This window comes from Pipra filicauda, unplaced genomic scaffold, assembly GCF_003945595.2.
Source record: "Pipra filicauda isolate LSUMZ 115617 unplaced genomic scaffold, ASM394559v2 scaffold24_size8852520_pilon, whole genome shotgun sequence".
In the NCBI taxonomy this organism is placed as follows: Eukaryota; Metazoa; Chordata; class Aves; order Passeriformes; family Pipridae; genus Pipra; species Pipra filicauda.
The window spans coordinates 5,737,758-5,759,908 of record NW_024104365.1 but is presented as its reverse complement, the minus strand read 5'-3'; the positions used below and the strand labels follow the sequence as shown (position 1 = coordinate 5,759,908).

The following is a 22,151-nucleotide window of genomic DNA, read 5'->3' as shown; positions in this document are numbered from 1 at the left end:
ATGAAACAATATATCCTGTTCAGTGAATCAGAATGTCAGTTTTATTTACAAATATCTGAAATTATATTTCCCAGTTCAAATGAAGATGTGACAAGGGTTTCTCATACTCATTTTAATATTTGTGAGATGTAATGAGTTAAAACAAACTTTCCTTGAATTTTATTATATAACACATGTAGTTGCATTCTGGAAAATTATATTTTCATGTTTTCACACCTAGAGAGAGATGAGAATTAAATGTGTTCTCATAATTCATTTTTCATAAAGAAAATTCCCCTACCTCACTTGGATTTCTTTGTGAGCCCAAATTTTCTGAATATTTGTATTTGTACTGAGGTGTTTGGATATTGGAAGGAAAACGATATATTTAGAAGGTCAGTTCTGACTGCTCTTCAAAACCCCCAGTTATCACAGAAGTTTGTTTTGGTTTTCATATAATCAGTGTTATTTTCTTCTAGTGGGAATGAAAAAGAAACTCAAAAAAATTCAGAGTTGTCTTTGCAAACTCAGGGGCTGGATTATTTTGTGAAAAGATTGAATAGTGATGGTACTTACAAGGAAAAAGAAAATAGAAAAATAAATCCAAACCAACACTAACAAATAGAAACTGAGGCATTTGAGACCTAGCCAAGATCGACAGGTAATGTAAATCATGGGTCAGTTACCATCAGTTGAAGATGAGTCTGTTACCTTCATTTCAGTTGCTCATTTGTCAGCTGCCAAATTCACCCACTTGACTGCTCCAATATTCAGCTGAAAAATACTTACAGCTTAGTGTCATCACACCAGAGGAGATATACAAACAATCGTAATAATACCAAACTCTTTCCCATGCAACTTAGGCAAAGTTGACAAAATCTGCTATATCTAGAGGTGTGCGTGTCTCGTGATTGGGAATAAAATTTTTAATGAACTGTGGTAACTCTCAAAGTATATATTGTTTTAAAGAATTTGTAAGTCTTGGGCACTTAGCAAAAACCCTATGATAGCTCCCAGAGAAATGATATTTGACTGTACAGCTAACAGCATGAGGTCAGTTAGAATCAGTACCTCAGCTTTCGTCACCACTGAAGCTCAAATAGAACTGGTTAGATTTTCAGAACCTTCTCTTGTAGGTTAGACTACAGACCACAGCTAAACTCTCTTTTCAGGTGTTTTAGTCCACACAGGCAATTAATGAGCTAGAGGTTCAGGCGTTGACTTCTTCCTCCTTATCCTACTTTTGCAGACAAGCCCTTTCTGAACAGAGCCACAGGAACACAGATTTGGATAATCTCCAAGGTCAAAGCACTCCAGGCACAGTAGGGGTGCAAGAGTCTCTAAAGGCAAGAATATCAAAATAAAAATTATAAAAAGGATTGTGTTTCACCAAACTGTTCTGCAATATTTCCAACAGGAAACTCAAGGGAACACCTGAGGGCAAAGAATAGAAATGATCCACAATGGTGAAGCTCTAGTAGTTTGTTGTAAAACATTCATAGGTATGTTCTATGCAAAAGGTTTACAAAAGCTCTAAAACATGTCCACCATTACAAGGGAAAGTTTTATGATGTCGGCAAACCCCCGTCAGTACATCTGTTTGTTCTGTTTTACTGAGGCTTTGTCTAAGGAACAGGATTTATACCCTCTAAGCTTATTATGAATTTGCTGTATTTGCTAAATATTCACAGCTAAAACCTGTATGTTTATTCTTTGAACTTGGAGTTCTTTTCAGATAAAATCTCAAGAGGTTTTTTACTAGCTATGGTTTACCTTCTGATGTGATAACAGTGAATTTGTGTCACATGTATCCCAATAGACATGTTCAAAGAGAAAAGGTTTTAGCTTGGAAAGAAGCAGAAAAAACTAGTAAAGAAAAGAATATATGCTAAAATGGAGAATGAAACAAAAGTCAGAAAAGGAAAAAAGTTCATTTAAGGATTAGTAAATATTCCCTTCTGCAAATGGAGAATGTATACTAAAGATATGGAGAAGTATACTAAAGATATGGAGAAGTATACTAAAGATATGGAGAAGTATACTCAAAGCCTAAGTCCTACACTGAAGCAAGCTATAGCATGTTCAGTTATACAAGGTACAGGGGGCAAAGTTCACTGCTGTGTTGCACTGCAGGTTGGTAAGAATAAACGACCAAAAAAGCTATTTCTGTGTTCTGGCAGAACTGGGTCCACTCTTGCACTATGACTTGCTTATAGGGAAGCAGAAGAAGAAGTAGGTAATCCATTTTCTGCTTGATGTCAGTTGTACGGTGGTTGAACCTTTTCCCAGAAAACTTGTTAGTGTTTTGTCTTGGTGCCAGTTAAGATGTTTCTTCACAAAATATCTTCACCTCACTGAAATCCATTCTTACTGAAAGTTCAGAAAGAGAGTTAGAGTTTGAATAAGGTCATTATTGCTCAGTGAAAGTTGTCCTTGCAAAGGTGAAAGAAGCACTTTGTTCATTTCAGAGATGTTTTTTCTCTGTTTCGTTACCTCTCTATTTTTTTGTTTCATAGTACCTTCTCAGAACTTAGCATTTTGGGAAATTTCAATATGATCATTGCTTTTTTATTTTAGCATCAAAATAAATACTTAAAATAAAAACTGTAAATTTGAGATTAGAGTGTTTAATTTTACAAATAACATATCTTAGTCACTTACTTCTGACTGATCTTGAAAATGCCATTTGAAGAATTTTTTTTAAGTGTCTGTTAAATGTGATTTTCCCAAGTGTTCTTTGTCTGTTTTCAAGTGAGCCTTTCTTTGCAAGTAATTAAAAAAAAAAAAAAAAACACAACAAAAAAAACACCAAAAAACAAACCTTCACATTTGTTCTGTTTTGAATTCAAGTATTTGTCTCTGACCTTTGCTAAAACTTGTAAAATCACAAGGAGATAAGCATGAAAGAAATCATGTGCTGTTCAAGTACTTAAAGTCCAGAGAAATGCACTGAAGTAGAAAGGGGATTAATAGAGGAAGGAGGGTGAGGCCAAGCCATACTGTGTTGGTAGAAGAAGGATTAGCAATCAGACTGAACCAGGAGAGAATTTAGCCGTGCTTATTTTGGGTGAGACACAGCCGCAGGACGTGCAGAGGTAGAGCAGGATCTCAGCAGTGGAGGGATACCAGGAAGAGAGAACAGGTACAATGCATGCAGCAGTGTAACTTCACCTTTTGATCAAGCTGTCATTCGAAAACAGCAAGGGAATACAGAGGAGAACTGCGGAGTGTAGAACAAGATGCACTAGTTTAATTCAGAAAAGAAAGGCGTGAACTAGGGGGAGGGGAGGGAGGGTGAAAATAAAAGGTTCAGAAAACTGGTGCCTTAATCTAGTTTTAGCATGTTGTGATAGTGAAGCAAATCTGACCGGCAGGTGTGCATTGTGAATGAGCAATTCGTAAGAACTTAGAAGTCAATGAGCAAATATATATCTATATAGTTACTGTATCTCGTGCAGGTTGTTAGAAGAGAAGAACATTAGCATCTGTGGTTAGAATTGTTTGCCTTTTCAGACGGTGTATTGAAGTGTAGAGTTAGAAGGAATTTTCTGGCATGGAAGGGGTAGCCTATGGGAGATTTGTATTACTTGTTTTCATTCTGCTCTCACTCTCTTTCTCTCTCTCTTTCTCCCTCTCTCCATAGAGGGACCTGGGTGTCCCATCCACAGGAGAGGAAAGTCAGCGTGTGTGGACAGCCAGCTCTTGAAACGAGCCGGCTCTGCTTGACCTGCTGTCATGCAGATCCCCACGCTGCTCTTCCTTTCTCTGCTACCACTTAGCATGTTGGACCAAGCTGGAGCTCAGTTCCCTCGTCAGTGTGCAACTGTTGAGTCCCTGAGGAGCGGCATGTGTTGCCCAGACTATTTCCCTGTGTTCGGGCCAGGTACTGACCGGTGTGGTGTGTCCACGGGAAGGGGCCGGTGTGTGCAGGTGACTGCGGATTCACGCCCACACGGCCCACAGTACATCCATGATGGGCGGGATGACCGTGAGCAATGGCCCATTCGCTTCTTCAACCAAACCTGCCGGTGCAATGGTAACTTCTCTGGCTACAACTGTGGGTCATGTCGTCCTGGCTGGACTGGACCTACCTGTAGCCAACAGATTAATATAGGTAAGAGCATCAGAAATATGAGATGAAAACTGCCTTGTCAGCACTTGTTTCTAAATGTATCTGGCGTGTTTCTCTTCTTTAAAATACAAAATATCTCTTATATTTATTTAGCAATGTTATGTTGATGTAGGATCTATTAAGGCAGGTGCTATATGAGCTGTACAGCTTGTGTATCTAGTACTTACATTTACTACCCCACAAAAGGAAGAAATAAAACCTGTAGGCAATGTAGGATTAGTACCAAGTCCATTAAAGGATAGAACATCTAAGCTAAAAAAAAAATAAAAATAAAATAATTATTTGAAATTACATAAGAAAATAAATATATATTTTTAGAATTATTTAAAAGTAAAGCAATGCATATAGACATGTATATGTGTTTGTGAGTATGTCTGGGAATAATACTATGTTTAATACCTTATGACTACTTTAAGTAGTAGTGACAGCAGCTCTTTTAATTCAGAATTTCTTAATACATTTCTAAACTATGTATCTGGCCTTGTAAATTTTTCCTTACTTAGTTGCTGTCAACATCTTTAAAGGTATTGAGTCACAACTATGAACTGTTCAGATGAACAAATGAACCTTTCTGAGAGTTCTTCAGTTTCAGTTTAGTCCCGAATATCAGTAAACAAATGTCTAAAATTTTTTGAAATGGATATGCAATCCTTTCAGGAAAAAATGTTGAATACTGTAGGTAAATTGAAAAAGACAAGAAGGCTTGGGGAGAGATCCTTATTCTCAAGTCAAAACCATCTGAATGAACAAGGTTTCAGCCTTTATTTTCAAACTTACACACTTTTAATTTTAAAAGTATTATTGATATCCTTTAAAATCCATAAATCCTCAAATGAGATATGGGTTCTGTTGACATGAGAAACAAGAGTTTTCTAGCACAAACGTGCAGTGCAGAAACAGACATCAGCGCTGACATTGTTTTCACCAGATAGAAAATGTTCCATGAATATGAGTGCATGTTCCAACAATGGCTAACAAAGCACTGCTTACTAAATCAAAATTTTAACAACAAGATTTCTTTAAAAAAAACCTCTGTGGGCTGTAGGAAAGATCTTAGGAATTTTTTTCATCCTTTGAACTCCAAGAAGCAAGTTAGAAAGCAGAAATTATGACTTGTGTCTTGGATCTGCTAAGCCAGGTTGTACTCTCTGGTGTTCTGGCCCATTCTGTATTACAATGATGATAACTGAAGGATAACAAAGAAACAAATGTTAACATGTACAAACCTAGCAATCTAAATCTAGAGACAGGCAAAAAGCAGTTTTTGTATATTTTCTAGGGTATACAAGACCACTTTTCATTTTTCTTTCTTATTAAATCCTTTACTACTCAGTAAAACCCTAAGCAAATCAGATATATCACGCATAATAACATGAGTTTAAAAAGAGTAAAATAGCTTCTTACTATACTTTAAGTTTCCCCATGGAAGTCGCCTCTTTTGACCATTCTTAGCCATGGGTTTATCTGCTCAGAGTTTAAAAATAATTACTGGATTACTGTTGGCATATCCATATTAAATAGTTTTAAGATGCAGTTTGGTGTCTTCAAATCTTCTCAATTCATGACTAATTTTAACAATAGTCACAATTATTTCTTGTGTTTCAGGTATATACTTTGAAAAAGAAAAAGGTTAAGAAGCATACATAAATCAAAATTAGATGGACATTTGTAGTTCACTACTTAAAACACCCCCAAATAATTCTTCAGTGATGAGGGCTAGCATATCACTTCAGTTCTGCAAAAAAGAAAAGCATTTCAGGATGAAATGAAATTCATGTTTCACAGAAGTATTTATTTAAAGTTCAAAAAAATCAAAATATTCCCCACCCAATCAAGTTTATGTAGTGAAACGGAATGCACTTGTATTCTTCAAGTAGATTCATGCTGAAGACCTGTTGCTTCATGTGTCAACATAATCTATCACTCATTTGGACAATCACTGATTTTTACAGTATTTTTTATAATGAAAATAAGTACACGTTGAAGAACAACTGTGAGGACTTCTGCCTGCATCTTAGTCTAAACTTAGACCGAAATCTTCTCAGACCAGATGAAAGAGGGGCTGAGGTGGTCTGAACTCTGTTCTACTTGCTGAAATACTGGTATTTCAAAGAGTCAGTTTACTTCCTTGTTTCACTTTCTCTATGTGGATAACAATATTTTTAAATTATTTTGAGTATATTAGTAAAAAGGACTAATATATGGCTACTGTTAATAAAGTCATGTAATGACATTAAAGAGACATATTGTACTGTGATAAATTCACAATAATTCACTGGTGAATATCCCATTTTTCCTACAAAGGTTCAAGCATAAATGATGCACTTCTCTACTATCTTGCCAAACATCAGAATTTCTGATTATTATAAATTGTTTTATAGTATTCATTTCTTGTAGAGTACTACCATAGGAAACCTTACATATATTGGATGAGGTTCTGAAAGGTTTGTAGGACAAAGCACTTTGTAATTACTCTGACAGAATGGGAAGATAATCTGCAACAGTACTTCTAAAAGCACTAAAATCTCAAGGTTTGAGGCTTTATTTTTATTTGTTTCAACCTTTCTCATGATAAATAACTTTTGCTATTTATGCTCAGTGAATTGCCCCAATTAAAAAAAAAAAAAAAAAAAAAGAAGATGAATTCTTGAAGAAAAAGGGACTTACACAGAGATATTAGGAACACAATAAATTAGTTCTGTGGGTTCAGATGAGTAACTTTGGTAATTTGCTTCTTCTCTATTATCACAGTCAGAAGGAATCTTTTGGATCTAAGTGCAGAAGAAAGGAATCGTTTTGTGAATGCCTTGCACCAAGCCAAGGTGACAATCCACCCTGACATTGTCATTGCCACACGAAGACGTGAAGAAATATTTGGACCAGATGGCAACACACCACAGTTCGAGAATATCTCCATTTATAACTACTTTGTGTGGTCTCATTATTATTCTGTCAGGAAAACTTTCCTTGGTGCAGGGCAGCAGAGTTTTGGAGGAGTTGATTTCTCTCATGAGGGACCAGCTTTTGTCACATGGCATAGGTACCACCTATTGCAGCTTGAAAGAGACATGCAGGTGAAGTTCATATTACTGTTGAGTCATGTGTTCATGCTATGTTTTGTACAGTTAAATAACTTCTCTCTATATTACAATAAGCAAAAAAATGATAGCAGCTTCTACATTATGAAATAATTCTGCTTCAATTTCAGCAACTCACTGGGTACACTGAATTTAATTAAGTGCATTTAGATTTTAGACAGTCATTTTTATAGTTTCTAAAAATAATATTTTAATCAGAGTAATTACATAAAAATCTCTCGTAAAAATAGATACAAGTTCTATATATATCTATATAAGACATTTTATTGCACCAACAATATTATTTCTGGTGGTATTTTTAATCTAAAGGTCATGACTCTTGAATAAAAATGACCAAATCATCAGAAATTTTACAGAAAGGGAAAACAGAGATGGTTTGGGGATTCAGAATCATATTTTGTTTGCGTAACTGGTTAGAGAAATTAATGTTTTGTTATACCTTGTTCCATAAATCAGCAATTCTCTTGTTTCCCTTCTCTTATGCAGGCCTATCCATAAATAAAATATAGCATTTTATGGACCATCATCCTTCTTAAAAAAACAAGAATTAGGTTTTCAAGGTAACGATTAAATAGTGCCTGAAATAACTGCAGTGTTTTCATCAGCTTTAATGGCTTTACTTTAGACTGAAGCACAAACTCCCTTCCAAAGTTTATATTTGACATCAGTGTCATTTCACTATGTGGAAGACCTGAGAGGTTCTACCTCTTTGTGATTTAACATATATTCCTATTTATGTCACTAGACTTGATCATTAGTTAAAGTAATTTGGTTTACCATCTCCACAACTGCTCAACTCCAACATGTACTGGAACCAAACCATGACAATTTGAAGAGCCAATACCCCTGTTCTTTACTTTTCCATCAGTCATTCCACAGTTGTCTTAGTTATTGTGTGCTACAAACACTGCTCTTCCTCACAGGCCATTAAAAATATTTGGAAAATGGGGTCTCAGCATAAATTTCTTTTTCTTACTATTCACAGTATGGTTTCATGGAAGACGTACTGTCTTATTAATGAGGGAGATCCATGACTCAGTTCAGTAGTCCAACCATCTGTTCTGTTGAAAAAGGCATCAACATGAGAAACTACCAAAAGGTTTTACATAAATTTTTCATAGAGTTCCTCTCCTCTATGAGGCAATCTTCTGACTCTTATTAAGATGTATTTAACTGTTTTTAACATCACTCTAGCAGTAAATATTATAGCTGTCTGCATCACATGTGTAATAACACTATATTTATGTGGTTTAGAACATGCTACAGGATCCTAGTTTTGGACTGCCCTACTGGAACTTTGCAACAGGACAAAATACTTGTGATATCTGTTCAGATGACTTGATGGGAGCTAGAAGCAATTTTGATGTCACTCTTATCAGCCAAAACTCAATCTTCTCTCAGTGGAGAGTGCTATGTGAAAATGTGGAAGACTATGAAACTTTGGGAACCATCTGTAACAGTAAGTATGAATGATGGAAGACATCTGGAGAGAAAATCCTCTTAATAATAAATAAATATAGTACTTTACAATGCAATGGCTTTTCCCAGTGAAAAAGTCTTAAAGTGGTTTTTTAATATTCTTAAATATTCTTAATATTTATAAAAGAATATAAATACATAAAGAATATAATAGTAATATTTAATATTCTTAGTCTTTAATATTCTTATGATACATGTCCCATCATCTGTCTTGCACCGAGACACCAAGTAGTTCAAAATTTGATCAGGAACTTGTAGCAGAAGAAGAACAAAATTCTTTCCTTCTCTTCTTGTGGAGTATCTGTTCAGCTCCTGCACTATAAATGACTAAATCTGATAGTGTAATTTCTTAAATGAAGCTTAAGTGTTCTTCTGACTACTCCACTTATCACCTTCATGGCATTCTGCACCTAAAATGCAAACACCTAACAAATCCCCATGTTAACTATGTGAAGCATGTTTGAATGTGAGTAATATTGGATTCTAGCACACCTACTCAAACTAAAAAAGTTTAAAAAATCCCAGTTGATTTCTTGTACATTCATCACCCTTAAGCCACAACTCAGCATTGTCATGGAAATAGGGGACAAAAATAGGAAAAATCCTACAATATTGGGTTGGTCATACACATAATCAGCTATAGTCCTTTCCTCGGCTACTCTGTCAGGATATCCTCAAAAGTTGTCCTCCATCTCATCAGGAAATCACATTGAAAATCTATAGAAAATTTCCCCAAAGCACTTAGAGAACAACAAACTTCCGTAAGAGGCCTCTAGATGTTTTTTTACATCCTGGTACAAACATTCCAGAATACGGGACTACATGAAGATTCTTAGCCTGACACAAGGAACTGACCCATTCAATCAGTGTAAAGTCATTTGTGAGGGATTTTTTTCTCCATGGTTCAGTCATGCAAAGGATACTTTCTGTGTATTGTTTTCTCTCTTCTCTCCATCCCCAGGCACTGAGGGTGGTCCCATCCGAAGAAATCCTGCTGGAAATGTCGCACGACCCATGGTACAGCGTCTCCCAGAGCCTGAGGATGTTGCCCAGTGTTTGGAAGTTGGTGTATTTGACACTCCTCCTTTCTATTCCAATTCAACAGACAGTTTCCGTAACACAGTAGAAGGTAAACATGGCAAACAAGAAGACCTGTAACAACTCCAAACAAGGCAAGAAGCAGGCTTGCCGTTATTCCTACTGGAAGTATGAGTTTGGAGATGGGCTATTGGACACTAAGAACACATTGTTCTTGGCATTAAGTATTAGCTTAGTATTAAGTGGAAATAAGCTCTGGCTAAATTGCTTTATAGCCATAGCTTGTGTCTCTTAAAATGTGTAAAAGCCTCAAAAATCTGTTGATGGCATACTAAGTAGAAATGTGCTGAAATCAAGTTCTTGAAACACAGTTAATAGGTTGTTGTTGATGGGCCAGGGAAAAACTCCCCCGGGCAGATGGAGCTCGTCAGCCCTGTAAGGCCATCCATCTAAGAGAAGGTCACTCTAAACAAAAACCTACGTCCTGAGGACCTCACTGCCACTGTCCAAGCTTGCTCGGCCCCAGCAGATGAACCTCAGGATTAAAGGGTGGGTTCAGTTCAGCGCACACTGTGTCTCACCTAAAAAATCCACTGCGCAGGCTCGAAGGGTTAATTACCTTTCCCAAATCTTCGTTCGCGAAGACTGGCCATACATACAGTTGTTGGAAATAGACAGTCCTTCCCTGCAGATTGATTCAGCTGCATCTTTAAATGAGGGAAACATGTGCTTCTAGCAGCTATTCTTGTATCTGAATTAAAACAAATAAAAGAAAGCAAAATAAATTTTAAGCTTTGGTAGTATTTACTGCAGTTGTATTGATGTCTGGGTAGAGGATTTATTGCTAAACACGCTAGTCCTACTCTCTGGGCCATATAACTCTGTTCTTCTATAAGCTTTACACATTTAAAATTAAATTTTCAGTCACTGATATCTGAACAGACATCCCCCCAACAGAGAAACTAGCATAAATATTTGATTTATACTGTTCAGCCCATATCCTGAAACTTCTGTACTTTAATAATCCCTATTTTGTAACAGGAAGAGATTATAAAGTGACAGTTCAGACTCCTGCCAGACCTCCCATAGATACTCTGTCCCTTTTAAAGAAGCGTAACTCCTACTACACGCAGGATCTGCTCCTTTTTCTTTCTCTTGAAGAACAAAACCAAGAAAATGCACCAACCTTCTTAGTATATCTGAAAGTTCTGAATGCTTACCAAGTCTGACAAATGGGCTATCAATACCTAGGTATCTAAATACGGCTTTAGCCAATTAACTGTATGTATCCCCCTCTGGAAAGACTGGCCAAAGCTTGAAAACAGGAGGACTTTTCATGATGTTTCAGATCCTGACATCTGACACGAGGTATGATGTTTTGGGCACTAACAAAGTTACAGAGGCACTATCTTCACGGAAAAAGTGAAAGCGGAGCATGTGAAGCTTTCTGACATGTATTCCCAGTACACATGGAAATGATGTATGGAAACTTAACAGCTGGCTCATTAGAATAGATGAGAAAACATACCCACTTTAGTCAGCAAATAGAAAACATGTGCAACTATTTTAGTTATGCTGAAAGATATATTAGGGCCTAAATATATACCTTTACTTTCATGCTATGATGTGGTTTATTTTGTCCATTTTTCCATTAGATCCCAGCAACCTTGCACTCCATATTGTCAGCATTCTTTTGTAAGGGCTATTTTAATCTGAAAATATGCATGCTAGGGACATTTCTCAAATGCCAGTAGGTAAAGGATTAGCTAACCATTTATTTTAAGCAAGGTAACGCAACAACTCGAAACTCTCTCAGAGAAAAAAAGAAATGTTCATCTGCAAATGCAGATTCCAAGCAACATTATCACAGGAATTTTTTTGTGTTACTCCTTTTTTGCATATTCAGGGTACAGTGATCCTTCTGGAAAATATGATCCAGCAGTTCGAAGTCTTCACAACTTGGCTCATCTATTTTTGAATGGAACAGGAGGGCAAACTCATTTGTCACCAAATGATCCCATTTTTGTCCTCCTGCACACGTTTACAGATGCTCTTTTTGATGAGTGGCTGAGACGGCACTCTGCAGGTAAGATGTTCTCACAGACAGAGGCAGGGTGGGTGGTTGTCAGTGTAACCTGGAAGGACATTCCACTATTTTGTGGATGAAATATTTATGTTTCTTCTTGTCAAAGAAGAACAGATACCATGTAGATTCATTTTTACCACATCTGTGATATACTACCAGTATTCAATAACCATCTGCATATACTTCTAAGGGATGATCACTGTTGCAGCTCTTGCTTCTTTAACTCCCAAAAGAATACAGAAACGTAATAAGGGTGAAAGTGAAAGAGATGGGGAAAGGGAGAACAGAAGGAAGGAATTTAAAGGAAGGAAGGAAAAAAAAGAAATAAAGAAGGAAGGAGACTGGTGTCAGTGTGCTAGGGGGAGAATTCTGCATAACATTTATGTCCATGCGTCAGTCTGCACAATGCAGCAACTGTATTCCTCTTGGAATAATCCATCCCCCTCTTCCTTCTTCTATAGAAGACAGCTGTTGTTGCACAACTGAGACTTCTTTGTGTAGTTTCCACAACAACCTGCCTCATGTAATTTTCCCACATAGCTCTCAGAGAGCAATTGTATCCCCTTGTGGTACTTGCATGAACTATCACAAGGTTTTGCATCATCTTACCAAGGTGAACTTTCTTTTTTTTTTGTCCTTTTTTGCTGGGGGTTGGTTGGTTGGTTTTACTTCAGCTTTCTTCTGATTTAACAAATTGTTGCAAAAGAATTCCACTGGAACTTACATTAGCTGTCTTCTGGAACTGGATGAGAGAGCTGCTCACCACTGTTACAATCAGGCAAAACTAGAATGTAGAAAAAAGCCTTTCCCAGTCCTCCATGTATACATATTTCTCCTTTTCCACGCGAGAAGAAATTAAAAGCCCAACATGGGCAGAAATTTTTAGAATTTATTGGTGGTTTCCATTAAAAGAAAAGAGATATCATTAGTGATCTTTCTTTTGCACAGTGCAGAGCCCTCTGCTCTGTATGCATTGCACTGGAAAAACAATCCTCCTGGAATAGCTTAGGTTAGAAAGAAAAAAATGAGGTACTCAAAATCCTGAGTTGGAAAAAAAAATTAAATAGGGCAAGTTACTTTAATTTTGTTTACAGAAATGTGATTTGAATTTAAAATTTAGATATCTCAACATATCCACTGGAGAATGCCCCTATTGGACATAACCGACAGTACAACATGGTACCTTTCTGGCCTCCAGTTACCAACAATGAAATGTTTGTTACTGCACCAGAAAACCTGGGATACAGTTATGAAGTCGAGTGGCCAGGTAATCTGTAATATCTAGATACTTTTTCTTCCTTTTTTTCTCATCATGTCTTTGTCCCTTTAAGTTTATGCATCGTATAACAAAGTTATTCAAATTTCACAAACAACACTTGTTGTCTTTGTAAAGGTCTTTTTCTCCTTTCTGCCTCACCTTCCAAATGTGTTTTTGGCATTTAGTGTAGGTACTGATCAGAGATCGTTTCAGCATGAAGTTCCCACTATCCACTTCAATTCTGGGAGAATTTCTCATTTGGATCTTAATCTTGCAGAAGGTCCTTATTCCTATACCATATGCCTTCATTAAATCACAACAGAGAATGCGAATGCAAATGCCTCACAAACCAGAGGGAAGAAGAAAAGTGCAGAACTGGCTTTAGAGTGGAACAAGACAGACTGAATTTCCTCACATATTATCAAACAAAATTTAAACAAGTTCTATTCCACAACTCACTGAATAATGACAGATGCTGAGCTTTGGTTTGTCCCCGTGATGTTTATCCATATACTTGACATTTACTTTTAGTAACTGTCTCTTTCTTTTTTCTTCCTGTAGGTCGGGCTCTCCGTGTCACAGAGATGATAACTATAGCAATAGTGACTGCACTGGTTCTTGTTGCAATTATCTTTGCTGCTGCTGCATGTATTGTACGCGTCAAGAAAAATAAGGATGAGTTACATCAGCCTCTTCTTACTGACCAGTATCAGCACTACTCAGATGATTATGATGGTGTACCAACACCAAGCCAGTCTGTTGTTTGAAAAGATGTCACCTTTTTGCATCTGACTGAAACTGTTTATTTTTGCTGTATTTCATAAATGATGGTCATCCATCTGCTTTAAAATAAAGAGCATAAACCACCAGTTGTCTTGATATGTTTGCTTCAGGCTTCACTTCCTCTTTAATCACACTTAGGCATCAATAAGTCACCTTTGCAATGCAGATTCTGTGTTGATTTTAACAGAATTCTTCAAGGACCACGTGCAAGCCTTTCCATGCATATTTCTGTAAAATCTGGTAAAATTTAGTTGACTTGACAACAGCAAATGCCATCTGACTTCACTTAACCTTAATATCCAGAATTCTTTTATGAGGTACTTTTGTGAAAAGGTCAAGTCTAGAACAGGACAGAAGCTCAATACAAAGTACAAGTAGACACCCTAAGTGTCTACTTGTGCCTAAGTGACTAGAAATGTGTTAAAAAGTACGATAGACACCTTGGCTTAGTGAGTAGAAATGTGTTTCAGTATAACCAGCATGCCAGGCATGGAATTAAAATGGAATTCTGAGGGGAACAGTATATTTGAAATCAACTTTATTCACAAAACACAGTTTTGAACTTATTGCTGCTTTTATGTTGATCTGTGAAAACAGATTCACAGTTGAAGCCACTCCAGTATTTGGACACTTCAGCACTAGGTTCAAACATAGCTACCTGAAAGTGCATTCATTTGAAAGGACAGCTTTATTTTTATTTATTATTTTATTTCCTTTATTTTTATTTTCATTTTTCAATCTCATTCCCCTTCTCTCTCCCACTCTCCCTATGGCAGTGCATTTTTCCCAGCAATAAGAGACTTTGCCTCAGTTGTCTCATGCTGGAATTTAAACCCACTCTTGTGCTTTGAAAGAAGGGCCTAGGTGTCAGGTTGGAAAAATAGTCTTAAGCAGCTGCTGTTGAATTTATTCAACATAAGCCAACAGGAGTGTAACAAACTGATTCCTGAGCTAGGGCTTAAGAAATCTGGCTTTAAGCCTCATGTCCTCTCTCTCATCATAACTGAGTACCAATTAATCATCTGTTGTCCTTCTATGATGTCTTATTGAATCTAATTTAGCAGTCCTTAGCTGGCATACAGAGATGTTCCTGCTTTCAGAATAATGAATCCCACACCATGCACTCAGACTATAAAATCAAAAAGACCCTTGTGTCTCTGTCTGAGACCAACATCAATAGAAATGGTAAGAGCTCCTTCAGTCTGAGGCAGCCCTCCTAGACAGTAAGCTGCTAGGCAGAAGTAGGGTCACATGCTGTGTTAACCCCAGCAGTTTCAGTGAGTACCAGCTGTGCTCAAGGCCCACATACTCAGTTGCAAGGAGATACAAGCTTATACATTGAGAATGATGTAAGTAGGAAGACAACTACTCTTGGCTAAGCAAGTGGTAGATGGGTTATTGTCTTATTTTACCAAGCATGAGGTACAGACAGCAACAAAAATTTACAAACATAATTGATACTTAAGAAGAAAAATTTCGCTTGTGGCACTCATGGCACAAAAGCTAATTAGGCAAAGGTATTTTATGTTGTGCTCTTGTTTTTACTTACAGTCTAGCCAATAAGTACCTCACATACACAAGCAGCAGCTTGTGTTCCAACTTAGATGTCTTTTCCTGCCATTCTTTCTTGTACTGAGCAGCAATTTATCAAGTCATCCACTTTGCTGATTTCAACAGATTAAAGCAGGGTAATACAACATATTTTGGATTGGGGTCAGGAGACCTGAATTTTATACTTAGCTGTTACTGACCTGATGAAAGTTCTTAGCTAGCAGATTTTTACCTCTGTGACTCATTTGACTCATCTATAAAGTGAAGATAATAGAGCTTCTTTTCTAAAGTGTTTTTACTTCAATGGATAAAAAGAAGCATACAGAAGCTTGAGAGGAGAAGGAAAATATCAAGATGAAATCAGATTTTGAGATGAGGTTGTTAGTCATTAAAACTGTTCAATCCTTAAAGCAAAAGCATACATTCGTGTTTTGAGCAAGCCACAAGTCTTTAGGGTCAGAGACTGAGAAGAACTGCCTGCTAGTTAGAGCTGCCACACATAAATGAAGGAAGAAAGGTAGATTTTTATTACAGAGTTAAAAGAAAAGGAACAGCAAGTGGAGGAATCAGAGAGGCAAGGAAGGTGGAGAACTGTGTGCTTGACCCATTCTTGATAATAATCTCACAAGTCCTTCTTCTTTTGGTCACTATTTGCAGTACTCTCAACTATGTCTGAGTATGGAAAAGAAGTTCCTGCCATTCACTGAAGCTGCCTAGTGCTTTTTCCTGACATGGAAAATCTGGTTTAAGTTTGAAATCTGAAATGTCCAGTACATGAGAAAATTAAGAAAAATAAATAAAGACCAGAAAATTGAGTGTGTGATAACTATAATCTTTAAATTTTTCTATGGAGGCAAACCCAGGTAGGAAAAATTACAAAAAAAGGAAGAGAGGAAATGAAAAGCTTAAAAAAGGTATTAACTGAGAAGTCCTAGATTCAGCAATTCTGAAGCATGTGATGTCACTTTTACCCATGACTTTTCCTCCATGTTCTTCTCATGAAGTCTTATTCTTATAAGGGTTGTATAAGACAGCTGTAAAGAATACCCAGAAATGTCGAAAAAATAGAGCTAAATTCATGGCGAACTGGCGACCATGACCCACTAAGGAAAAACTGAAAGGAGCCTCTGATTTGGATACAATTACACATCTTCAAAGTTTTGTCAGACAGGAAATCTCACACGAATCAGAATTGTGAAATTTATGTAAAATTTGGAGACTACTGATTAAGTATTGATAATTATGCTAAGGGAACCAAAACTCATGGATCTAATTGGTGGTAGGCCCTGTTTCCAATCATAGTTTTTGGCCTAATATTATGACATATTGATATTCTTCTGACTTAGATTGTAATGGCTGTGTCACAGAAAACCAAAAACAAACACAACAATTTAGGCCTCTTAGGTACCTCCTACGACTGGGGATTTTAAATACTTTTTACATTAACTTGCCTTCTTAGTTGTCTATCACGGTCTGAGTTTGGCTTTCGTAATTTATTTCTCATATAAAAACAAGTTAGTAGGTAGTAACTAGTGAATTCAAATAATGACACAGTAATCAAAATTCTCTCCAGACAACATTAAATGAATAGAGGTTTTGAGAATATTCAAGAGAGGAATGGAACTAAGATCAGGAATTTTAGAAACAAAAAGAAGGTTGCAAAGCTGCATCTGACCTTGGAAAGGAAATATTGAAAAGTTCTTTAACCATATAAATGAAAATATAATAAATGCAGAGTCAAGATTTGCATGAGACAGATACATTTTTCTGTGTCAGTGAGAGTCTATCTCTGTTTCCAGTAAGAAGAACTATGCTGATCTTGTACAGAAAGTGTTAAAGGCTAAGGAATGATAGACAGAAATTGCCTTACAAGACAGAAACTAAACAATATATCTAAGTCAAGATAATTTGTAATTTTCATCCAAGAGCCTAAAATTTACTTACAAAACTGTAAGTCCATCTGGAAAGTGTCTGAATAATTTCATCATGTCAGCTGAAGTATTGTGTAATTAGGAATAATGATATTTTATGTGGAAGAGAAAGTAAAAATGTTCTGTGCGATGACAACCATTAAGTAAGACTCAATAGTGTGCAAGTCTTCAAAACAAACCATGGATATACAATTGAGATTAAATATGACACACTTTATCAAAGATAGGTCACACTAGGTAGCTTAATATTTTTCTTTGATAACGTAAACCAAAGACGTTATTTAGGAATTACATTGATGATGAAGGCTTTCATAAAGTGTCATCTCAGGCACATGGTGTGACTCTTGGGAATGTCCCTGTACAGGACCAAGTGCTGGACTTGATGGTCCTTGTGGGTTCTCTCAAAGGCAGCATATTCTGTGATTCTGTGATAAGTGTTTAAGCCTGAAGAGTTAGGAATTGGAACAGGATCTGTGGACTGGGAAGAATGTTAGCTAGAGCAGAGAAGATGATTCAATATTGAAAGAAGAACTGGGGTTACAGGACTGGTCTCTGTAGCAGACTTATGAAGATTGAATCAGCCTTATTTAGTTCTTTCAAGAGAGATGTTGATGCACAAAAATGCACTGAGTGCATAGTCACCTCCCCTTAGGGCAATACTGGAAGAGAACGCGCAGAGGGGTAAGGATGACCTGCAGAATACCTTGTGAACCTGAAAGATGAAGAAAGACGAGAGGCAGGAAAACAGCACAGTAATGATATCGCCCGTCTTCCCCTACATTCCAGGAAGAAGAATTCCATTCCCACGTGCAAACTTTTCCAGTAAAGAATAAAAAAGCATTATGAACAAGCTTGCAATAGAAAACCTTATGACACCAATGTGATACTAGTGTGAAAACAGTAGGCAGTTGGCTCCAAGATACAGTATATTTTGTTCAATAAATGTACTACATACCCTGGAAGTTTAAAAGATTCTGTAAGATGGCTGCCTACAATAAAGGCACCATCTGGGGAAAAAATAAAATTTCCTTACAAACTGGTATTACTACATGAAAGAAAAGATTTTCAAAAGCAGATCAAAAATTTTAGTGGAATCTGGTGGGTGATTAGGCCGTCCAGTTAACTTCCTCTTAATGGTAGGCAGTAAAATAACAACTTTCATAAATATTTGCTCTGGGCACAAAGCTGAACTATTTTTATACCTTAGAGAAACATTTCTAACACCAGAAGTCTCACTTCTTCTGTGTGTGGAAGGTCAAAAACACTGATTAATAATGGCCTTACGTTGACATAGAAGGAGAGTGACTACCAAAACAAGATTTCTTGTTGAAGTGTATTCTGATTGCTATCTTACCACTCTTTTAATGCCCAAAGCATGCCTACCGGCTAAATATTTGACTACCAAAAGAATAGGCTGGTAAGGAAACCTGAATAAAACTGAGATGTTTAGATTCAAAATGTTAATTTGAAGCAAAATGTATAGATCTCCTCTCTCAAAACAGAAATTTAACCTGATATCTCATTCAACCTTCATTTTAGAATAAAAGTGAAGGCTTTAGCAGATGCTTTGTGCAGGCACTGTTTTAAGGTAAAGTGAAAGGGAAGTCACATTATTAATATTTACTTCTTGCTGTGCACTGGAGGGAATCAGAGTAACATAGTTTCAACTAAAATAAACCTTGGATTGATTTCCGTGTAAATTTTTAAACATAGATCATAGCGTGCATTTCTTTGTGTCATCCTCCCAAACCCATCCTTAATGACCAGAGGATTCTTAGGTAAGGCACTGCCAATTCCAGTTACCTCCTTTCCCTCTTCATCCCTCAAATGCTGGGGACAAAAGAGGAGGTCTGAACCATAATTTTAAAGTATGCTAAGTTTGCTTGCACATAGAAACTGACTTTAAGACCTTTGGCAATCAGCCAAGCATGGATTTAGATTTTGTAATTAGTAAGAGCTCTTCAAGGAATAAGGCTGGTATCTTGCTGAACTCAGTGCCCCTGTTCAGTACAAGAGCTTGAAGCAAAGAAATCTGCAAAGGAAGATGGAAGTGATGCTGCAGAATTAAACAATCTTCATTTGAGGTTGAACTGGTGATAGGATGACTGCCTAAGAGGATTTTTAATTTGTACATTCAACCTGTCTGTTTACTAGTAGTGTTAAGTTTTATTTTGCTCCAGCTCAAAAAGTTTCAGAGAAAACTACTGATAGAGATAAAAGGCCTTGTGTTGAAGAGAATTTCTCCAAATAAAAAATCTCAAAGGAAAAGAGAGGAGAGTGAGAAAGTGTTTGTATAGAACCTGAAAGTTATGTTGCAGCTAAAATGGACTCAGGCTGTTAAACTTGAAGTTTGCAGGAAGAACAATATCTCTCTTGAGACTACCAGATAATATATAACCAAAAAAAAAAAAAATTTAAAAAAACCATCCAAACCATATCATTGCACCTAAGGCCTCCAAGTGGAATTTTATCTTTTAGTAACACCTTCTAAAAATCAATACATAGGAACAATTCTCAGTATGAACAGTCTAGTTAAATACAAAGAATGACATAAAATTAAATAGCATCAAGTGATTGAAAATTATTCCTGGCATCAATCAAAAGTTAAGATTCTGGTTTCAGTTGGACTTCGAATGACAGGGACTATCCATACGTCTTATTTTTTAATTTGTATAGGGGGAAAATATCACCCTTGTTGACTACTACTAAGAACTGCATTTAATATGACCATAAAATAAGATGAGTTTTACTTACACCACGGCTTCAAGTGCTCAGGGAGAGACATCCCGCTGTGCTGCCCCGGGGCCCTATCAGGGAGCTCACAGAGCAGGGAGCACTCCTGGACACAAGGGAGCGCTCTGCCGAACCAGCCGGGTCGTTCTCTACCACGGAATAGAAAACTACGGAACTAAAACGGCACTTCAAGTTCCAAGCACAGTTTTCTGGAGAGATAATTTAATTTGTGTCCCTCATCTTCCTATTCCAAGAGAAGTTTAGTTTCTTTTACTCTGGGACACTACTTCAATTGTTGCAGCTCATTATTTTAAAAACAAATGCTTAATGGAAACAAGACATGCCTAAATGTCCCATATCTGCAATTACTGGTTCACAACAGCAAGTAAATGCTGTCCACTGGGGAAGGTAAATATTATCAATAGTAGTAGTAGTAGTAGTAGTAGTAGTAGTAGTAGTAGTAGTAGTAGTAGTAGTGCTAGTAGTGGTAGCAGCAGTTGTAGTAGTATTGTTGTTGCTGTTGTTGGTTTTATATTAATATATTATTATATATTTATCGCTATTATTTCATAATATTAATATCAATATTAATATTAATAATATCAATAATTTTATTATTTTTAACTGAGGCAGAGAAGTGATTGTCATATTGCCTTTTTTTATCCCTGCACCTAAAGTGGTAAGAAAATAGTGGCCTATCAAACACTGATATGTTGTGATATTAGAAATTTGTGATCTGAATTTGTCTTTGGCAGTCTCGAAGACTAGTCAGCAGCTGCAGCAGCAAGGCCTGCAAAAAAAGAGTCACTACTTTAAGTGAATAAGAAGCTGTCATTCCTTTTTTGAGTAACTTTTCCAGATGTTCTGTCATCAGTCTCAGGCTTGTTACAATTAACCTTAATGACTCTTTAAAGTCCCTTTTCTAGATGTGGAGATTTGGGATCAGAGAAGAGAATATTTCACATTACAGCTTCCTCACAGACAGTAAATGGTGTTTCTGCTCAAAATTACCCCAAAACTATTTCTGATCCAGAAGAAAATAGTCATAGATGTTAATTATAGCTCTTACCCTTACCCCTGTTTGTGAAGTGACAGGAAAAATAAGTCTGTCCTGTTAGCTACGGAAGGTAAGATGATGCAAAATGATGGACAATGAAGAACAACGACATGGAAATCAAAGTTCAAACATTGTTCTTGGTAATCAACAAATAGTGGATATCTAGAATGAATGCTGTGAATCTCGATTTCTCATGGTCATGTCCTGTATCATACTCAGGGGTTGCATTTTCTATGATTCTATGATTTTACTTCCCATGGAGCAGGAGGCTCAGCTCTGACATTTGCTTAAATTATGGGAGGCTGGAGACACTTCCCAGGCCCAACTACTTGGTGACCAGTGATTCATCTCCTGTTAGTGTGTAAAGACCCCTCTTCTCTGCCTTCTCTCTTCAGCCTTTATTCAGATGAAGTCCAGCAATACTGAGGCTAGTGGGTCAGACCGCAGGAAAAGGGAGAGTTTGTGGTTCAAACCCGTCATCAGCCTGCAGATCAGAAATCTGCAACAAGTTATTGGTCATTGCAATAATGGAAAGATGGACAGGTGAGAAGAACTTCATAAACAGGAGAGAGAGGAAGACAGTAATTACTTCTGGTTCCTTCAGAGGGAAATTTATCTTTGTGCATGAGATCTGTTTACCATATTTTCAACGGACCTGGGATAGCTGGCATCACCTTACTGAAAGCAGGTCCTATGCACGTGGATAAACTTCACTTATTTGAAGGGAAACTTTCCCTTCTGCAAAATATTTTCATCCAAAGTTTTGACTTGAAAATTTCCATCCAAAGTATGATAATTGAATGCTTTGCTGACCAGTGAAAGGAAAACAAAACAAAACAAATAAAAAGATGAAAAAATGAAGGAAATAAAAAAAGACAATTAAAAAATTAAGAAAGCTTAAGGGATGGGAAGCCATACAGGAAAATGGGAGCTAAAATGTAAATGAATATTTCTTGTTTTAATCAAGTTTTCAGATTACGTTTCAAAAAGGAGTAATGAGTATTTCATTATGGAAATACTTACCTG

At 36.8% G+C, this 22,151-nt stretch overlaps 1 protein-coding gene across 2 annotated transcripts in view; it reads left to right on the top strand.

Moving 5' to 3' along the window:
* Positions 1-13,934, top strand: part of TYRP1 (tyrosinase related protein 1) — a 45,566-nt gene extending 31,632 nt beyond the window's left edge. For both annotated transcript variants that reach the window (XM_039382006.1, XM_039382005.1), the window contains 7 exons: positions 3,623-4,093; positions 6,863-7,185; positions 8,464-8,668; positions 9,650-9,817; positions 11,633-11,812; positions 12,933-13,079; positions 13,632-13,934. In XM_039382006.1, the coding sequence (XP_039237940.1) occupies positions 3,715-4,093; positions 6,863-7,185; positions 8,464-8,668; positions 9,650-9,817; positions 11,633-11,812; positions 12,933-13,079; positions 13,632-13,837 (1,608 nt within the window). In that variant the 5' untranslated portion in view covers positions 3,623-3,714 and the 3' untranslated portion in view covers positions 13,838-13,934. The remainder of the gene's footprint in view (positions 1-3,622; positions 4,094-6,862; positions 7,186-8,463; positions 8,669-9,649; positions 9,818-11,632; positions 11,813-12,932; positions 13,080-13,631) is intronic.
* Positions 13,935-22,151: the final 8,217 nt, after the last annotated feature.